Source organism: Pelodiscus sinensis, chromosome 1 (assembly GCF_052426305.1).
Source record: "Pelodiscus sinensis isolate ZL-2025 chromosome 1, ASM5242630v1, whole genome shotgun sequence".
Classification (NCBI taxonomy): domain Eukaryota; kingdom Metazoa; phylum Chordata; order Testudines; family Trionychidae; genus Pelodiscus; species Pelodiscus sinensis.
Genome location: NC_143052.1, coordinates 165,626,615 through 165,640,814, shown reverse-complemented (window position 1 = coordinate 165,640,814; position 14,200 = coordinate 165,626,615). Strand labels below are relative to the sequence as shown.

Here is a 14,200-nt window from a genome sequence, read left to right as displayed (position 1 = left end):
TTACTTAAATATATTTATCTTAAAATGCTTTTATTAAATTTAATCCAATGAGTTTTCAAGCAATTCTCTCTCTCTTGTAATAAATTACTATATTAATATTCTAAAAGGCTTTTCCTCTTACAATTTTTCTTCACTGCTACTGAAGGGATATGTATGTATTATTTTGCTATTAGCAGTGAATATTCATAGTGATAGTATTGAAATGGCTTAGGTCCCAGATGCTGGATCCTGTAAAAACACACAAAAGAAATAATCCTTTCCCTGAAGGAATTACCATCCAAAGAAGATGTGAATTCAACACACAAGCAAATGAGCATGGGGAGATTTGGCAGAACATGTAATATAGGAGTTGGGGTTTTTTTTGTTTCTTTTCTATTTTTTTTTCAACTGAGGTTAATGGCAGAGGAATAGTCACGGGTTGTCAACTGCTTACCCACCATCAGCAGGCTGAGTTTTGTATGCATCAAGACAGAGATAAGTCAGGCAACAATTGCTCCTAGAAGAAGCTAAATGTACTTGTCTTATAGTTTAGGAAATACCATCTGCACTTAATTCTCTTGACATCCCAAACCCCTCAGACTGCAGAAACAACTGAAGATGTGGAGAACACCACTCAAACGTCAATTGATTGCAATGCTGCAGCCCCATATTAGTCTCCAGATATTGATCTGTCATCTTACTTTTTCTTCCGAGGGTTTTGAACTCACTCTCATGAAAGGGCTAAAGCCTGCTGCTGTCAGTGTCTTCCTCATTTGTCACAATCACATGTGGTTACACTTTACACATACTGGGTGAGACTGAGTCCAGTCCTTAGCTGTTCTTGTCTTTTCATACCCACAATTATTTGCAGACATAACTTAGATTAAGTAATTCATGGTGATCTAACTAAATCAAAGTCTGGTTGCAAATAACTTTGGTCATGAAATTGCATCTCTCTGTGTTCCTACTCTAATGTAATGAATCCCTAAACTATGTTTTCATCTATGGGGCACTAATCATTTGAAGCTATCTGGCTGCAATCTGGCAATATGCTGAATGCCTGTTTAAGGTTTGTTTAATTCTGTGTAGACATATCCCCAGTTTTCAAAATGCAGTTCCCATGGAGGATAGGATCATTAGTACTAGGTCTATGGAATATAACATCTGAACTCTGATTCACTAATCTATTCTGGAAGTCTTTCAGGGAGACTTAGGAGAAATATTGATTTTAGTTTGCTCTGGATTCAGGAAAATCTTTTTTATTTTAATTTATGTAGATTTTTACATGAATTAAATTTACATTTTGCTTTAAGTTAAGCATTTGAACAAACCAAATAATTCCTAACATAACTCAACTGAAACAATCACATGCTAATTCACGTCAAAACAACTAAGTTGCCAACAATTTCCATTTGAAACAATTAATGAGCCCAGATTGACTCAAAACTCAACCCAGATTCACCAAAGATATTAGCAAGGTGGGCTTGAATTTTTGGTTTGCAATAAAATGTGAGAGAGTCATACAATGTGGATATTTAATACCTTTGATACAGCAAGCAAAACACCCAACATTACAAAGATGTTTTTTATACTTCACATAGTATAAGTTTCAGAATGAGAAAACTACTAATTACAACCTCTCAGTGTATATGTGTAAAAGGAACTTCCTTCATTTTTTCTTTTTGTGATCTGCTTTGCACTTGGTCCTTTATCTCCAGGAGCAGGAGCTGATAGTTTTAGATACAGAGGTTCAGATTCTATCCCCACAGACAACCTGTCCAGGAACATCATCACAGGTGGAGGCCCTTATGGGAGTTTGAACTGCTGTAGAGTTCAGACTTTTGGGATGAGGTTGTCTGGCCATAGTGAATGTATACACCACACCTACACTTGTAATAACATCACTGTCATCTGGATCTCAGTGCCTTAGTCTATACTGTTTGAGCTAAAGGGCCAAGAATAAGCTCTTGTGAAGTGTACAAATGACCTAGGAGGCTGAGTCACATTTTCAAAAATAACTTAAGCACATTGGTTATTCACATAGTTTATTCCTATTTTTCAGTGGTTAAACTAAAAAAATAAAATATATGTTTTCAATCAATGTATTTCATTTTCAATTTTTTTTTACCTTTTCAATAAAATAAAAGTGAAGTAAAATTCAGAAGTTGAAATGTTTCACTTCAAAAGTGTAAAAAAAAAAAATTAGAAGCATGGAGAATTTTTGAAAATTCCACTCAGTGCCTCTCTGCATCTGAAGGTAGTTAGATACCTTTAACAATCTAGCCCTACATTATCTTTGAAAGTGGTATTTAAGGCCATATCTACACTAGGAGATTATTTCAAATGTACTAAATTCGACTTCTGGGCACCCCATTTTACAAATTCGAAGTTCCATGTCTTCACTATGGGGAGGAATTGAATGTAGTCCAAGTTAGGCTCCGTTAATGTGGCCTCTGACTCAAAGTCCCAGGAAGCACTCTGGGGAGCTGTGAGAGGCCTCCCAGAGGCCAATTAGTTTGAATTAGCGGCACCAGAGTGTCCACGCTAATGTTATTTCAGACTTACAAGTTCAGGAATAGTGTTACTCCTCATGAAAAGCAGGACTGCAGAGTTTGAATTCCATGACCCCTTATTCTGGAATAACGGGCTTGGTAGTGTGATTTTGCTTAGAAAATCAACCTTGGGGGGGCTAATTTTGGACTAAGGTCCTAGTGTAGACCAGGCCTAAGCGTATAAGGCTTAAAAGCATTTTTGGCATTTTTATTCCTCATTAGTACAAAATCAGGAGCTATCTGAATGTTTATCTGAGATATTATGTACAAACTATTGTCTGAATAGGCAAAATTAAATTGAGTTGACATTTTAGTAACTAATTCTTAATATTCTTAGGTTCCGAGTTGCTTTTGGTTGAATGATAACTAAGATTTCTGTAACATTTGACGGGTAAACAGTTTGTCTGGATGCTATATTAAGGATCCATAGTTCCATAGTGGTACCAAAATTACTTTCCAAGAATAATACAAAATTAGAATGCATGGATTTCAATTTGTGATGCAACTGATAATTTCTGGATAAATTTGAAACTTTTATGTTAAATATAGTCATTTAAATGTTGTCAGCAGTATTATAAGATCCTCTTTATAAGACTTTTGTAATTAATTATTTATCTATGACGTCTATGTTGAGAACTTATACATTTACCAGACTACTTGACTCTATTTCAGCTTAAGCAGCATGAACATCAACACTTTACTGAGACATGGTATGAATAAGTGGTCAATTAATGTAATTTCATTAATGAATGTTGTAATGTATTAGCTATGCTAAAATATTTACAAACATCCTAACTGGGATTTTAATGGGGGCTTGGGTTTTCAATAAAGAAGTTGTTCTCAGATCTTTTTGAGGCTTCTTTGTGCTTGCCTTTCACTTGGGTATTTAGCAGACTTACTGTTTGATTGGAAATACACATAATTGTTTCCATTCCATTGTTTTTAGATAATGGGAGTACTGAAAGCCAACAGATGAATGGCTTCCTGTGAGAGGATATCAGGTTCTAACGTCTTGCCTGAATGCTTTCTTACTTTGTGGGTCTCATAAGCTCCATTTCAGGAGGATAAAAAAAGAGAAGGTCTCTAGGAAAAGAAAAGGGGAGGAGTGAGGAAATCTTTCCAGGAAAAAAAACCCCAACCCTTCAGTGTTCATCTCAGGATGTTTTTTACTTTTGCTGTTCTTAAGTACAATATAAAGGGAACCCTAGAAAGGGAATGTGTGAACACTTTTTTTCTATATTAACCCAGTGGACATTCTGTGTTGAGTGTGTGTAGTGAATATTCAACTCATTTACACTCCAAATATCTGACTGACTTAGAATTAGACACGACTTTACTGTAGCCACTTTTGTCCCTTCTGTAAGACTTACTTTCATCTCCAGTTTCAAATTCAAACTTCTGGCTATAGCCGCTGTATCCTGCTGCAGTCCTGACTCTGATATGAAATATGTACTTGGTGGCTGGCTTCAGACCTGTGATGATAACACTTGGCGCCTTGGACCTTGTGGAGGAATAGCTGAGCTGCTCATGCTCCTGAGGGACAAAAGAGGGGAGAAATGATATCAAGCTGAGTTGTGCAAACTTTGTAATAACAACAGTCCAATTAGAAAGCTCTGCTTCTTTCTTATTAATGCAAAGTTTGTTCATAAAAGGAGGTGCAGGTATGAATTCTAATACTCTGATATTGTGCTATCATCATAATGTATGACATGACTTGGGATCAAACATAAATTAAGAAATATTGCTTATTCTTTTATACCCACGTACATTGTATCTTTGTGATTTGGGTTAGTAATTATACTTTAGTCAAAATAATATAGTATTAGTACAAGACTACACTCACAGAAGATGGCAGCTGAAATGGCAGCTACATATTTTGCACAATGGACAAATTAGAAGTTCAGTAAGTATTAGTAAAGTGTAAAGATGTGGGAGTATTCAAATACCCGCTACTCACTTCTACCCGCAGGTAGTGCCAAAATGCCGGCGCTATCCGTGGGTAGGCCTGTAGGTAAAAGAAAATATAGATTAACTTTTTTTTAGTTTGAAAACTTTTAGCATGGTTCAACTGCTTTGTTGTTGTTGAACTTAATTTTTCTCTCCAGTTAGCTGTAATGTGATTGTATACAAATTTCCTGGCACACTATAATAAAATCATTCTTTGCAGAATTCCCATGTTAAGCATCTTCCAGCTGATTCTGTGCTGAAGTCACAGGGAGTTGCAGGTGCTCAGCATCTGTCAAGAGCAAGTCTTTTAATAGAGTTCATTCTTTCAGATTGCTGCACAAACTCAGTAATATGTAGTGTTGCACACAAAGAGTATTGATGATAGTTCCATATTTTTAGGAGATAGTGATGGTATGATAGAGCATACAATTGTTTTATTTCATTAGTTATTGCCATTTCATAGTTTAGTAAGCTGTAATACTTTACTGGTAATTTTATTGTGCCAGAGCATGTCTCATCTACAATTCAGGCTGATACAGAACTGCCACAGGGTACCACAAATGTATACTACCATGCACTCATATTATACTATGTGGAATATTAAGTTATTCAGAAGTTCCTAGGTTGATAACATGGAAAATATATAGTAGGGAAAGAGCAGCTTATACTCACATTGCAGATTTGCTATAGGTGGAACATCTCTTATCCAGCAGCCTCAGGACCTGACCGGTCCCGAACCAGAGAATTTGACAGACTAGAGATGGCTCCCTGCCACAGCCTCCAGCCGCCAGCTCTGCCAGTTGGGGAGGGGAGAGGAAGAGGGAAGAGGAAGAGGGATTCCCTCAAGCTGCTGTCAGGCTGCCTGCTGGGTCACTGACCCTGCTGCTGCTGCCCCAGCAGGACTGCCTGCCGGGCTCCAGCAGCCCATGCTGCCAAGTGCTCCAGCCTCGTGCTACCACAGACTGATGGGGGCTGGCTTTGGTCTAGGTAGGGCTGCCAGGGTCTTGGGCTTTGGTCCCAGCCATGTGGCAGCCTACAGGCTCAGCCCCAGCAGCCCACATTAGCATGGGGCATTTTCCAGCCCTGGACCTGGTCTCAGTCGCTCTGCCTCGGGCTGTCAAGGGTGTGGACTCCTGTCACGTAGAAGCCCACAGGATCTGGCCTCACTTCTGCGGGCTGTCTGGGGCTCCAGCCGCATGCTGCTGGGGGCTTCTGCCAGCTCTGGCCTTGGTCCCGCTTCCACTGGCTGTTGCTGGCCCGATCCTGCATTGATGGGGGTTGCCACGACTAGATCCCAGTGCCACAGGCTATCAGGGGCTGCCACCAGCTCCTGTCCCATCCCTCTGTTTCAATCCAGCCTCTCCTGGATTGCCCTCCTACTACTGGGATACCAGGGTTCTCTGATCCAGGAACCCATTCTCCAGATTGCTGGTAGGGTTGCCAGGTGTCTGGTATTGACCCAGACAGTCCGGTATTTTCGCCTCCTGTCCGGTAAAAAAAAAAATTCAAAGAATATCAGATCCCTAAAATGTCTGGTATTTTCTGTTTTTTTTTCCCTGCCAGGAGGCGAAAATCCTGGACACCTGGCAACCCTACGACACACTCAGCAACTGGGCCCAGCCCCACTCCCCTCCCACCTCCTGCTTACCTGGTTCCTCAGGGAAGCTTCCTTCTGGCTCGACCAAGAAAACAAGATGGTCACCAGCAAAAAGCCTAAAGACCTGAGCAAGAGGAAGCGATGTCTTCCCTGGGTCCTAGTGCTCAACCTCTCCTCTTCCTATCCCTATTCTGACTCTTCATATACTTAAAGAGGGCCATCTGGCAGCCCTAATTGCTGGACCAGAGAACTCCAGTTCTGGGAGGTGCAACCTGTACTTTTGAACAATGTACATATGCTTCTACATGAAACAGGGCATGGCAAACATAAAGTAGAGTTGCCAGATGGTTTCAACAAAAATACTGGACACACCTGACGTTACATCATAATCTACATTACATCTTATTTAGAAAATACTGGACATTTATATTTTCTCATTTATATTTTCTCAATTTGTTTCCCAAACAGAAAGCTCAAACACTGGACTGTCAGGTTCAAAATGGACACCCACAATTCTATAAGCCAAATGCATCCCTAATGGAACGTCACTGAGTTCAATAAAGTTATACTACAGATGACTTTAGTACATGTCAGCAGGCATATCAATGCTTCCACTTCCTAGAATATAGCAAAATCAACTAACTAAAGCACATAACTATTTTGCACAATTAAGTAATGGCGTTGGGGTTGGGGAAACATCAACCAAAATTTAAGATTATTACAACCAATGCCCCCTGTTCAAATCCTGGAGATAATTTGAGAAATTGTATTAAGAGAAAACTCTCAAGTTGCTACTAATTAAAAGCAGTCAATTACATTTAAGAACAATAACTAATGTTACATAACATTAAAAACAAAATATGTAACATGTAAAATATATATGTACATATGGAGAGATAATACAGGTAATACAAACAGAATATTAAAAAATGATAGAATGGTACTTCATGGTGGCAAAAGCATTCTGCTAAATCTAACACACATTTTAACTATTTCATTTGGGTCAGTTTTGTGACTTCCATTTTCTGTGAATTTGATAAAACTGGTTATTTTACCTTCAGGAGAGTCAAAAATGCTAATTTTGATTTTCAAAGCTGCAGTTCATCTGCAAATTTGACACCATCAGCTCAGGATTAAACAAAGACTGTGAATGGCTAGCCAATTACAAAAGCAGTTTCTCCTCTCTTGGTGTTTATGCCTCCAGATCAGCTGCTAGAAGTGGGCCTCATCCTCCCTGATTGAATTTAGCCTGATTCTTGCCTGCATAGTTATAGTTATTGCCTCTGGAAATTTCCACTACATGAATCTGACAAAGTGGGTCTTTGCCCACGAAAGCTTATGCTCCAATACATCTGTTAGTCTATAAGGTGCTAAAGGACTCCTTGTCTCTAAAGCTGATGAAGAGAGTCACTTTTTGTTAGAGTATTAGCTCTCATTAATTGAGGGAAAAAGAGTACATAATTGAGAAAAATCTGATTTTGCTTTTGTGAAATGGGCCAGCTTTCAGGTTAGTATGAAAATTAAGATCTTTCTCTACCCCATCCCTTCACATATTAAATAGTGCTCTTGAACCAGGATAAATAGTTTAAGACTATTTGTCCAAAATCTGAGGTAGAAAATATGCGATCAACTGTTCATGTGATACCTGTTTCTCTCTCTTCATTTCTAAGGAATTTTTTTGTTTTCAGTTAAGAATATACTAATATAAGAGCTACCGTACTGAGTCAGGTCATGGTCCTTCTTTCCTAGTATCTGGTCTCTGATAGTGGTCCATTCCAGAGCTGCTGGGGGAGTGCACAGAAGAAGGCAATTATGGAGTGTTACATCCTTGTCTTCTGCTCTCAGACTCCGGTAGTCAAAAATCTAATGTTGCCCTAAGAATTGGGTTGCATCCTTGACCATCTTGGTTACCCAGCTATTTAAAACCCACTTATACTATTGACCATCACAATATCCCATGGCAATGAGTTTCATAGGGCAGCTGTGCATTGTGGACAAAAGTGCTTCCTCTTAGTTGTACTAAACCCACTGCCTATAAATTCCATCAAGTGACCCTTAGTTTTTTATTGTGTAAATAACAATTTTCTATTCATTTTTTCCATACAATTCATGATTTTACAGACTTCTATTAGATTCCTACTTAGTCATCTCTTTTCTAAGCTAAACAGCCTGTAATCTTTTTAGTCTCTCTGTATATGGAAGCCGTTCCACAACCTTGATCATCTTTGTTGCCCTTCCCTGAATCTTCTCCAGTCCCACTGTATCTTTCTGCGTTGGGGTGACTAGATCAGGACAGAGTATAGGTTCAACCTCTAAAATCCAGGATGCTTTGTTCTGTCAACATCCGTGGTCCAGCAGGACCACAGATATTGCTGGACCAGAGAGCCCCAGTTGGCCAGGTTCAGGAATACAGCCCAGGCTGGGCTTGCAGTGGAGAATGCAGCACCAGTTGGGCTGGTGGCAGTGGAGCCAGCGAGGTGGGGAGCACAGCCCCAGCTGGCTGGAGGCAGCGAGACAAGTGGACAGACAGCCTGGGCTGGTGGCACGGAGTGCAGCCCGGGCCAGCGTGGCCAGGAGTGCAGCCCTGACCTTGGGTGCGAGGGCAGCCCTGGCAAGGCTGGAGGCAGTGGGGCTAGCAGCAGGGAGTGCTGCATTCTCCAGCCAGCCTGACTGGTGCTGCATTCTCCACTGCAAGCCCAGCCTGGGCTGTATTCCTGAACCTGGCCAACTGGGGCTCTCTGGTCCAGCAATATCTGTGGTCCTGCCGGACCACGGATGTTGACAGGGGCCAAGAGAAGGGCCCAGTGGCCAGAAATGGCACTCAGGAGCAGAGCTGACAGCCAGGAGGGGAGCCACTGGTCAGGCAAACTCCCCTGGCTCAGGATTGCTCAGGTCCTGAGATTGCCAGATGAGGGAGGCCCAACCTTTCTTAAAACTGTGAGTGCACCCTGGATACATATAGTGTATTATGATATTTTCATTATTTTATACCCTTAGTAATTATTTTATACCTTTAGTAGTAGTGGTAATTGTCAATTGCTCACTGCTGATTCTGAGAAAAGCAGAGCATTCACACCTTCCATGGAAGTACATAGGGCTATATGTATAGCACCATACAGAACTGGCCACTTGATTATCATTATCACGGTACGAGAATCTGAATATAGACACTTTTCCAAATTCCAAAGGAAAATTGATCTTGTTTATTGACTATATAGATCAACAGATTTCCTGGGAAGCTCACTGGTCTGAGTGTACAAAAGTGTGCAACGGCACTAATAGCTCAATACTATACACACTGAAGTGGATAGGTACAGGATCAAGCTATAACAATAATAGAAAGCTTATTGTTTTTATAGTTCACCAGAATGGTGATATCTTTCCCATCAACATAAATGGTTTATAATGAGGTGATTCTTTTGTATGACATTGTTAGAGGAACTGGTTGCTACTCATTATGTGCAGTTACAAGCAGGACGTTAAGTGCATGATTTACATTATGGTTTCCTTATATGGCCAAAACAAAGGGGAATCCCTTTGCTGATGTTTAAAATACGCTCTTGAACACAAAAATCACCAGCCATGTGTCAATATATTGCTTTCTATATTTTTCCCAATCTGACCAGAGAGAGAGAGAAATGGCACAAAATGAAAATGTTATGTTTATATACGTGAAAAATTAATAAAGAGAACCCCAAATTTACTAATATCTTTTTTACCTTTAGAACAGAGGTGGACACATTATGGCTTAGAGGGCTTTTAATCTGGCCTTTAGGATTACTAGTCAGGCTAAGGCACCACTGCGCTATTGAAGGCAGGCTCCCTGACTGCTTTGCCCTGTGCCATTCTTGGAAGTGTCTGGCAGGCCCTTGCAGCCCTTGTGGATGGGCCAGAGGGCTCTACATTCTGCCTTCACAGGCAGGCAACCTCTCCACAGCTCCCTTTGGCAGGGAAAGGGGAACTGTGGTCAATGGAAGCTGTGAAGGCAAAGCTTGTAGGTGACCACCTGAAGTCATCTGCCCTCACATGCCAGCTGCTTCTGAGAGTGCTCCCTTAGCCCCACTGCACCAATGACTGGGAGCCACTCAAGGTAGTCAGTGCCATGCTGTAGCCCGCACCCTGAACCCCTCCTCACCCAATCCCCAGCCAGCCCTGAACCTCTTCCTGCACCCTGACTCCCTACCCAACCCCCTACCCTGAGCCCCCTGCACCATACACCCCTCATGCACCCCAAACCCCCGTTCTGCACCTCCTCCCACGCCTCAACCTCCTATCCCAGTCCTACATTCATGGCCCACCATACAATTTCCCTACCCAGATATGGCCCTCAGGCCAAAAGGCTTGCCCACCCCTGCATTAGCTTGTGATCATAATTAGTAGAATGCTAATTTAAGTATATTGAATTAGGAATAACTCAGCATTCAGATACACTATGGAATAAAACATTATACTGCCAACAGAAACTTACCTGCAATAATGATTAGATAACCTTTAGATTAACTTTACCAGTAAAACACTGATAAGCTTCAGCCACTTTCTGACATGCAGGTTTTGTCACCCTTCATAGATGAATGATAGAAATACATGCTTATCAAACTATAATCATCGCTTTAATTTAGAAAAAGGATAAGATAGCCAAATATAATTTGCTATCATTTTAAATTATATAAAAGTATTCCAAGATTTACCTATCTCCTCCAAATTACTTTGCTTGGATTATTTCAAGAATGACACTCAAAGTACACAATTCAATGAGTATCATGAGTCATTTATAAACCCTCTTAAAGTGGCACATAGGTTTTACAAGGCAGCATCTGCAAACATATTCATTGTCATTCAAAACTCTGAAATCTGTGCATGCAAAAAGAATTCACTAAGAAAACAACTGGCCATTTGCATGTATAGCTAGCTGTTCTATTTGCTAATGTGGATTGCAATCACTGTGTCTACAAATGGAAATTCGTCCTTAAATTAAATTTTCCCTAATCAGGACTTTCAAAGCACTATACACTATTATATTTATAAAAATATTAATAGAGGCACTATAGTCCATGGGGGCATCATTGTTTCCTGAGCACACGTCACAATGTCAGAGCTGAATAAATACTATGTAATAGTAAAGAATAATATTACAAGGTTCTGCCACCTCTCATCTAAAGCTAAAAAGAAAAGACATTGCTACATTTGTGTTTCTTTTTATTAATATTTCACCTATCTAAGGAACTAAAACAAGGGAAGAATAATTACCGCACATCTCGAGAGACAGAAACCGCTCCTGAGAAGAAGTGGGTTGTACCCACGAAAGCTCATGATATCATCTACATGTTTTGTTACTCTTTAAGGTGCTGCTAGACTATTTGTTTTTAAGTTTTTCCTGAGAAGAACCTCTCTCAGGGATGAATTGCATATGCAGGACCAGGAGACAAAGAGCTTGTGATAGCAAGGACCAGTCTAAACTATTAGATGGGTTGGAATGGTGTCCCTAGCCTCTGTTTGTCAGGGGCTGGGAATGGATGACAGAGGAGGAATCACTTGATGATTACCTGCTCTGTTCATTACCTCTGGAGCACCTGGCATTGGCCACTGTTGGAAGACAGGATACTGGGCTAAATGGACCTTTGGTCTGACCCAGTATAGCTGTTCTTATGGAGATGCCCCTCATTTTGATCCAGAGATTGATCTGATAATGTAACCAAGAGGGTGGAAGGATGTGAAGGATTAGAATCTTCCTGGATCTCCATTTGGAAGATTACATGTGGTAAGCTCAGCATGCAGGGAGATTGTTTATTCATGTATGACAGGTTCTCTGTAATGCACAAGTCCTAAAACAAATGTACTAAGTTTGTGAAAGCTAGCTGGTCATTAGGTACCATGATCACTGTCCCTTGAGATAGCTTAAACGGCAGCTGCTAGACTAACATCAGCCTTGATGGGATAATGACAGTGAATGGCAAGCCCACATTTTTGGTCTGGAAGGATAGGGATTGGGGTCCTTGCTCATGGAGAGGCAATGGCTAGAGGCACAGACCTAAAGGAGAAGCCTGGAGGAAACCATGGAGGGAACAGAAGTGTAGTTAACGACACCAGAATTGTAACCATGTTCACAGGAAATGAAGGTCTTTGAAAGTTGAAAGAGTCTTGAGCTAATCAGAGAGTCTCTACCTGGAGGAAGCAGGGAGTCATCAAAGCTGAAATCATCTGTGGTGTCTGGTGTGGAAAGAGACTAGAAACGTTTGATGGTATAAGCCACCATGTATGTATTTTTTAAAATTTTTGTTTGGTTTTGTTCTAATATCTGTCAGTAATCTGAGAGAGAACACCATTTAGGTGCCTGAAGTATTGACCAGTGCGTTACCATCTTGGCCATGTAGTACTTTTATGTTTTGATTGCTTATCAGTCAGCTCATCACTTTTTCCATAGGTAAGCAAAGCTGTAATCGTGAAAGGCATAGAATGGATAACCAATCTAATGAAAATACAGAGGGGTCAGAACCCAGCCAAACATCACTTTCATTAGATTATGTACCAGGTTAGGCAGACACCTGTCAGAGATGATCTAGACAGTGCTTGGTCCTGCTGTGAAGGCCGGGAACTGGACTCGATTACCTCTTGAGGTCCCTTCCAGTTCTAGGAGTCTATAATTCTAAGCACCCCAAATCACAAGAATGGTTTATAAAAATCTGAGATTAAAAAAAAACACAAAAATTATTTGAGTTTCTTTTGCTTGCCTTCTGGTTTTTAAAGCCTGGAAGTGTACTCAAGCTATGCTTTCAAGCTTTTCTCTGTACCCCTAAGGGCTAAAATGGTTTTATTAAAATGAAAAGCTCAGATTATCACATTCACAAAACTCTGGGAGCTGTGGCTATAAGCAAAAACACCAATTGTCATGAGATTCACTATAAGAATCAGGAGAGTTGGCAACATTGACCAAACCAACCATAAGAGACATCAACCATAAACTACCACCTTGGACAACAACAGACCCTCAGTATGACTTCATGTGCCATTCCTGGCTTCAAATTAACATTGCCTCAATTATAAGCACCACAGATTAACCTTTATTCACACTATGCTACTTTACCTACAAATCACCTTGTGACATGGGTTCTAAAATGTATGAATAAGGAACCAGGAACCGCAGAATTTGTGAGCCCTTAGAACTGTGGTGTCCAACATGCTAGCCACTAGCCACATGTAGCTATGAGTCTAGTTAAGTGTGGCTAGCCTAGTTCATAATTGGTTGGACACCACAGCCTCATAGACATGCCACCAGGCTGGTAATGCAGAAAAGAAGCTACAACTGAAAACTGTACTATCCTTAGTGGAACAATCACCTATGTTACATTTTACATTATTAATTTAAACATTATCATGTGAAATCACATGTATATCCAAACAGTAGAAAGAAGAATTCTTGAGCAAAACATCTAATCACCTCAGTTGTTTTATTAGCAGAATAAAAAAATCAGATAATTTAATAGCAGAGGGCTGACCACAGTACCTGTTATTTTCAATTAATTGTGAACTTAAGGATAGTTAACTTTAATGTCCTGAGGATAATGTCTATATGTCTTATAGCATACTTGTCAAGATCCTCACCTAAAAATGTTATCACTTGGGGAACTAAGATGATTCACATAATTGTGTGTAACAATTAATATATTATTACATTTATTTCATATTGTGAGATCTTGGGATTGATGTTTTCCATTGAAATTTGTTAGAAGTTCCTCATTTGTTAGAAGTTCCTCATTTTTGCAAAGTTGCCTTAGTTTTCTGAAGTTTTATTCCTTTATTTTATTATAGTTATTTACATTTCATTGTTCTATTTGTGAAAATTCAATAAGAAATTAATTGCCAGATACAGGAGGTGGATTTTGTGAACATTTTAAGAGGCGGATTAATGTACTACACTACACTGACCATTCCCTAAATGTAATAAAAAAGCAAATTGATAGGCAATTGTGAGTTCTCTTTCTTTCCCCTTCATTTATTTTATTTAGGAACGGTGGTACAGTACAGCTGAAGCACAGAAGTTGTGAATTATAGACTCATAGATACAGGGAAGAGAGAAAGAACAAACAGAAGTCGGGATTCCATCATAAATATCAAAGTAGGAAACCTT

The 14,200-nt window shown here is 40.0% G+C and overlaps 1 protein-coding gene across 1 annotated transcript in view; it reads right to left on the bottom strand.

The window, feature by feature from the left end:
• The window catches only part of EPHA6 (EPH receptor A6), an 815,765-nt gene that overhangs the window by 222,693 nt on the left and 578,872 nt on the right, over window positions 1-14,200 (bottom strand). The window contains exons 7-8 of the mRNA XM_075908927.2: window positions 4,489-4,536; window positions 3,902-4,064 (exon numbers count right to left, since the gene is read on the bottom strand). Of these exons, the coding sequence (XP_075765042.2) occupies window positions 3,902-4,064; window positions 4,489-4,536 (211 nt within the window). The remainder of the gene's footprint in view (window positions 1-3,901; window positions 4,065-4,488; window positions 4,537-14,200) is intronic.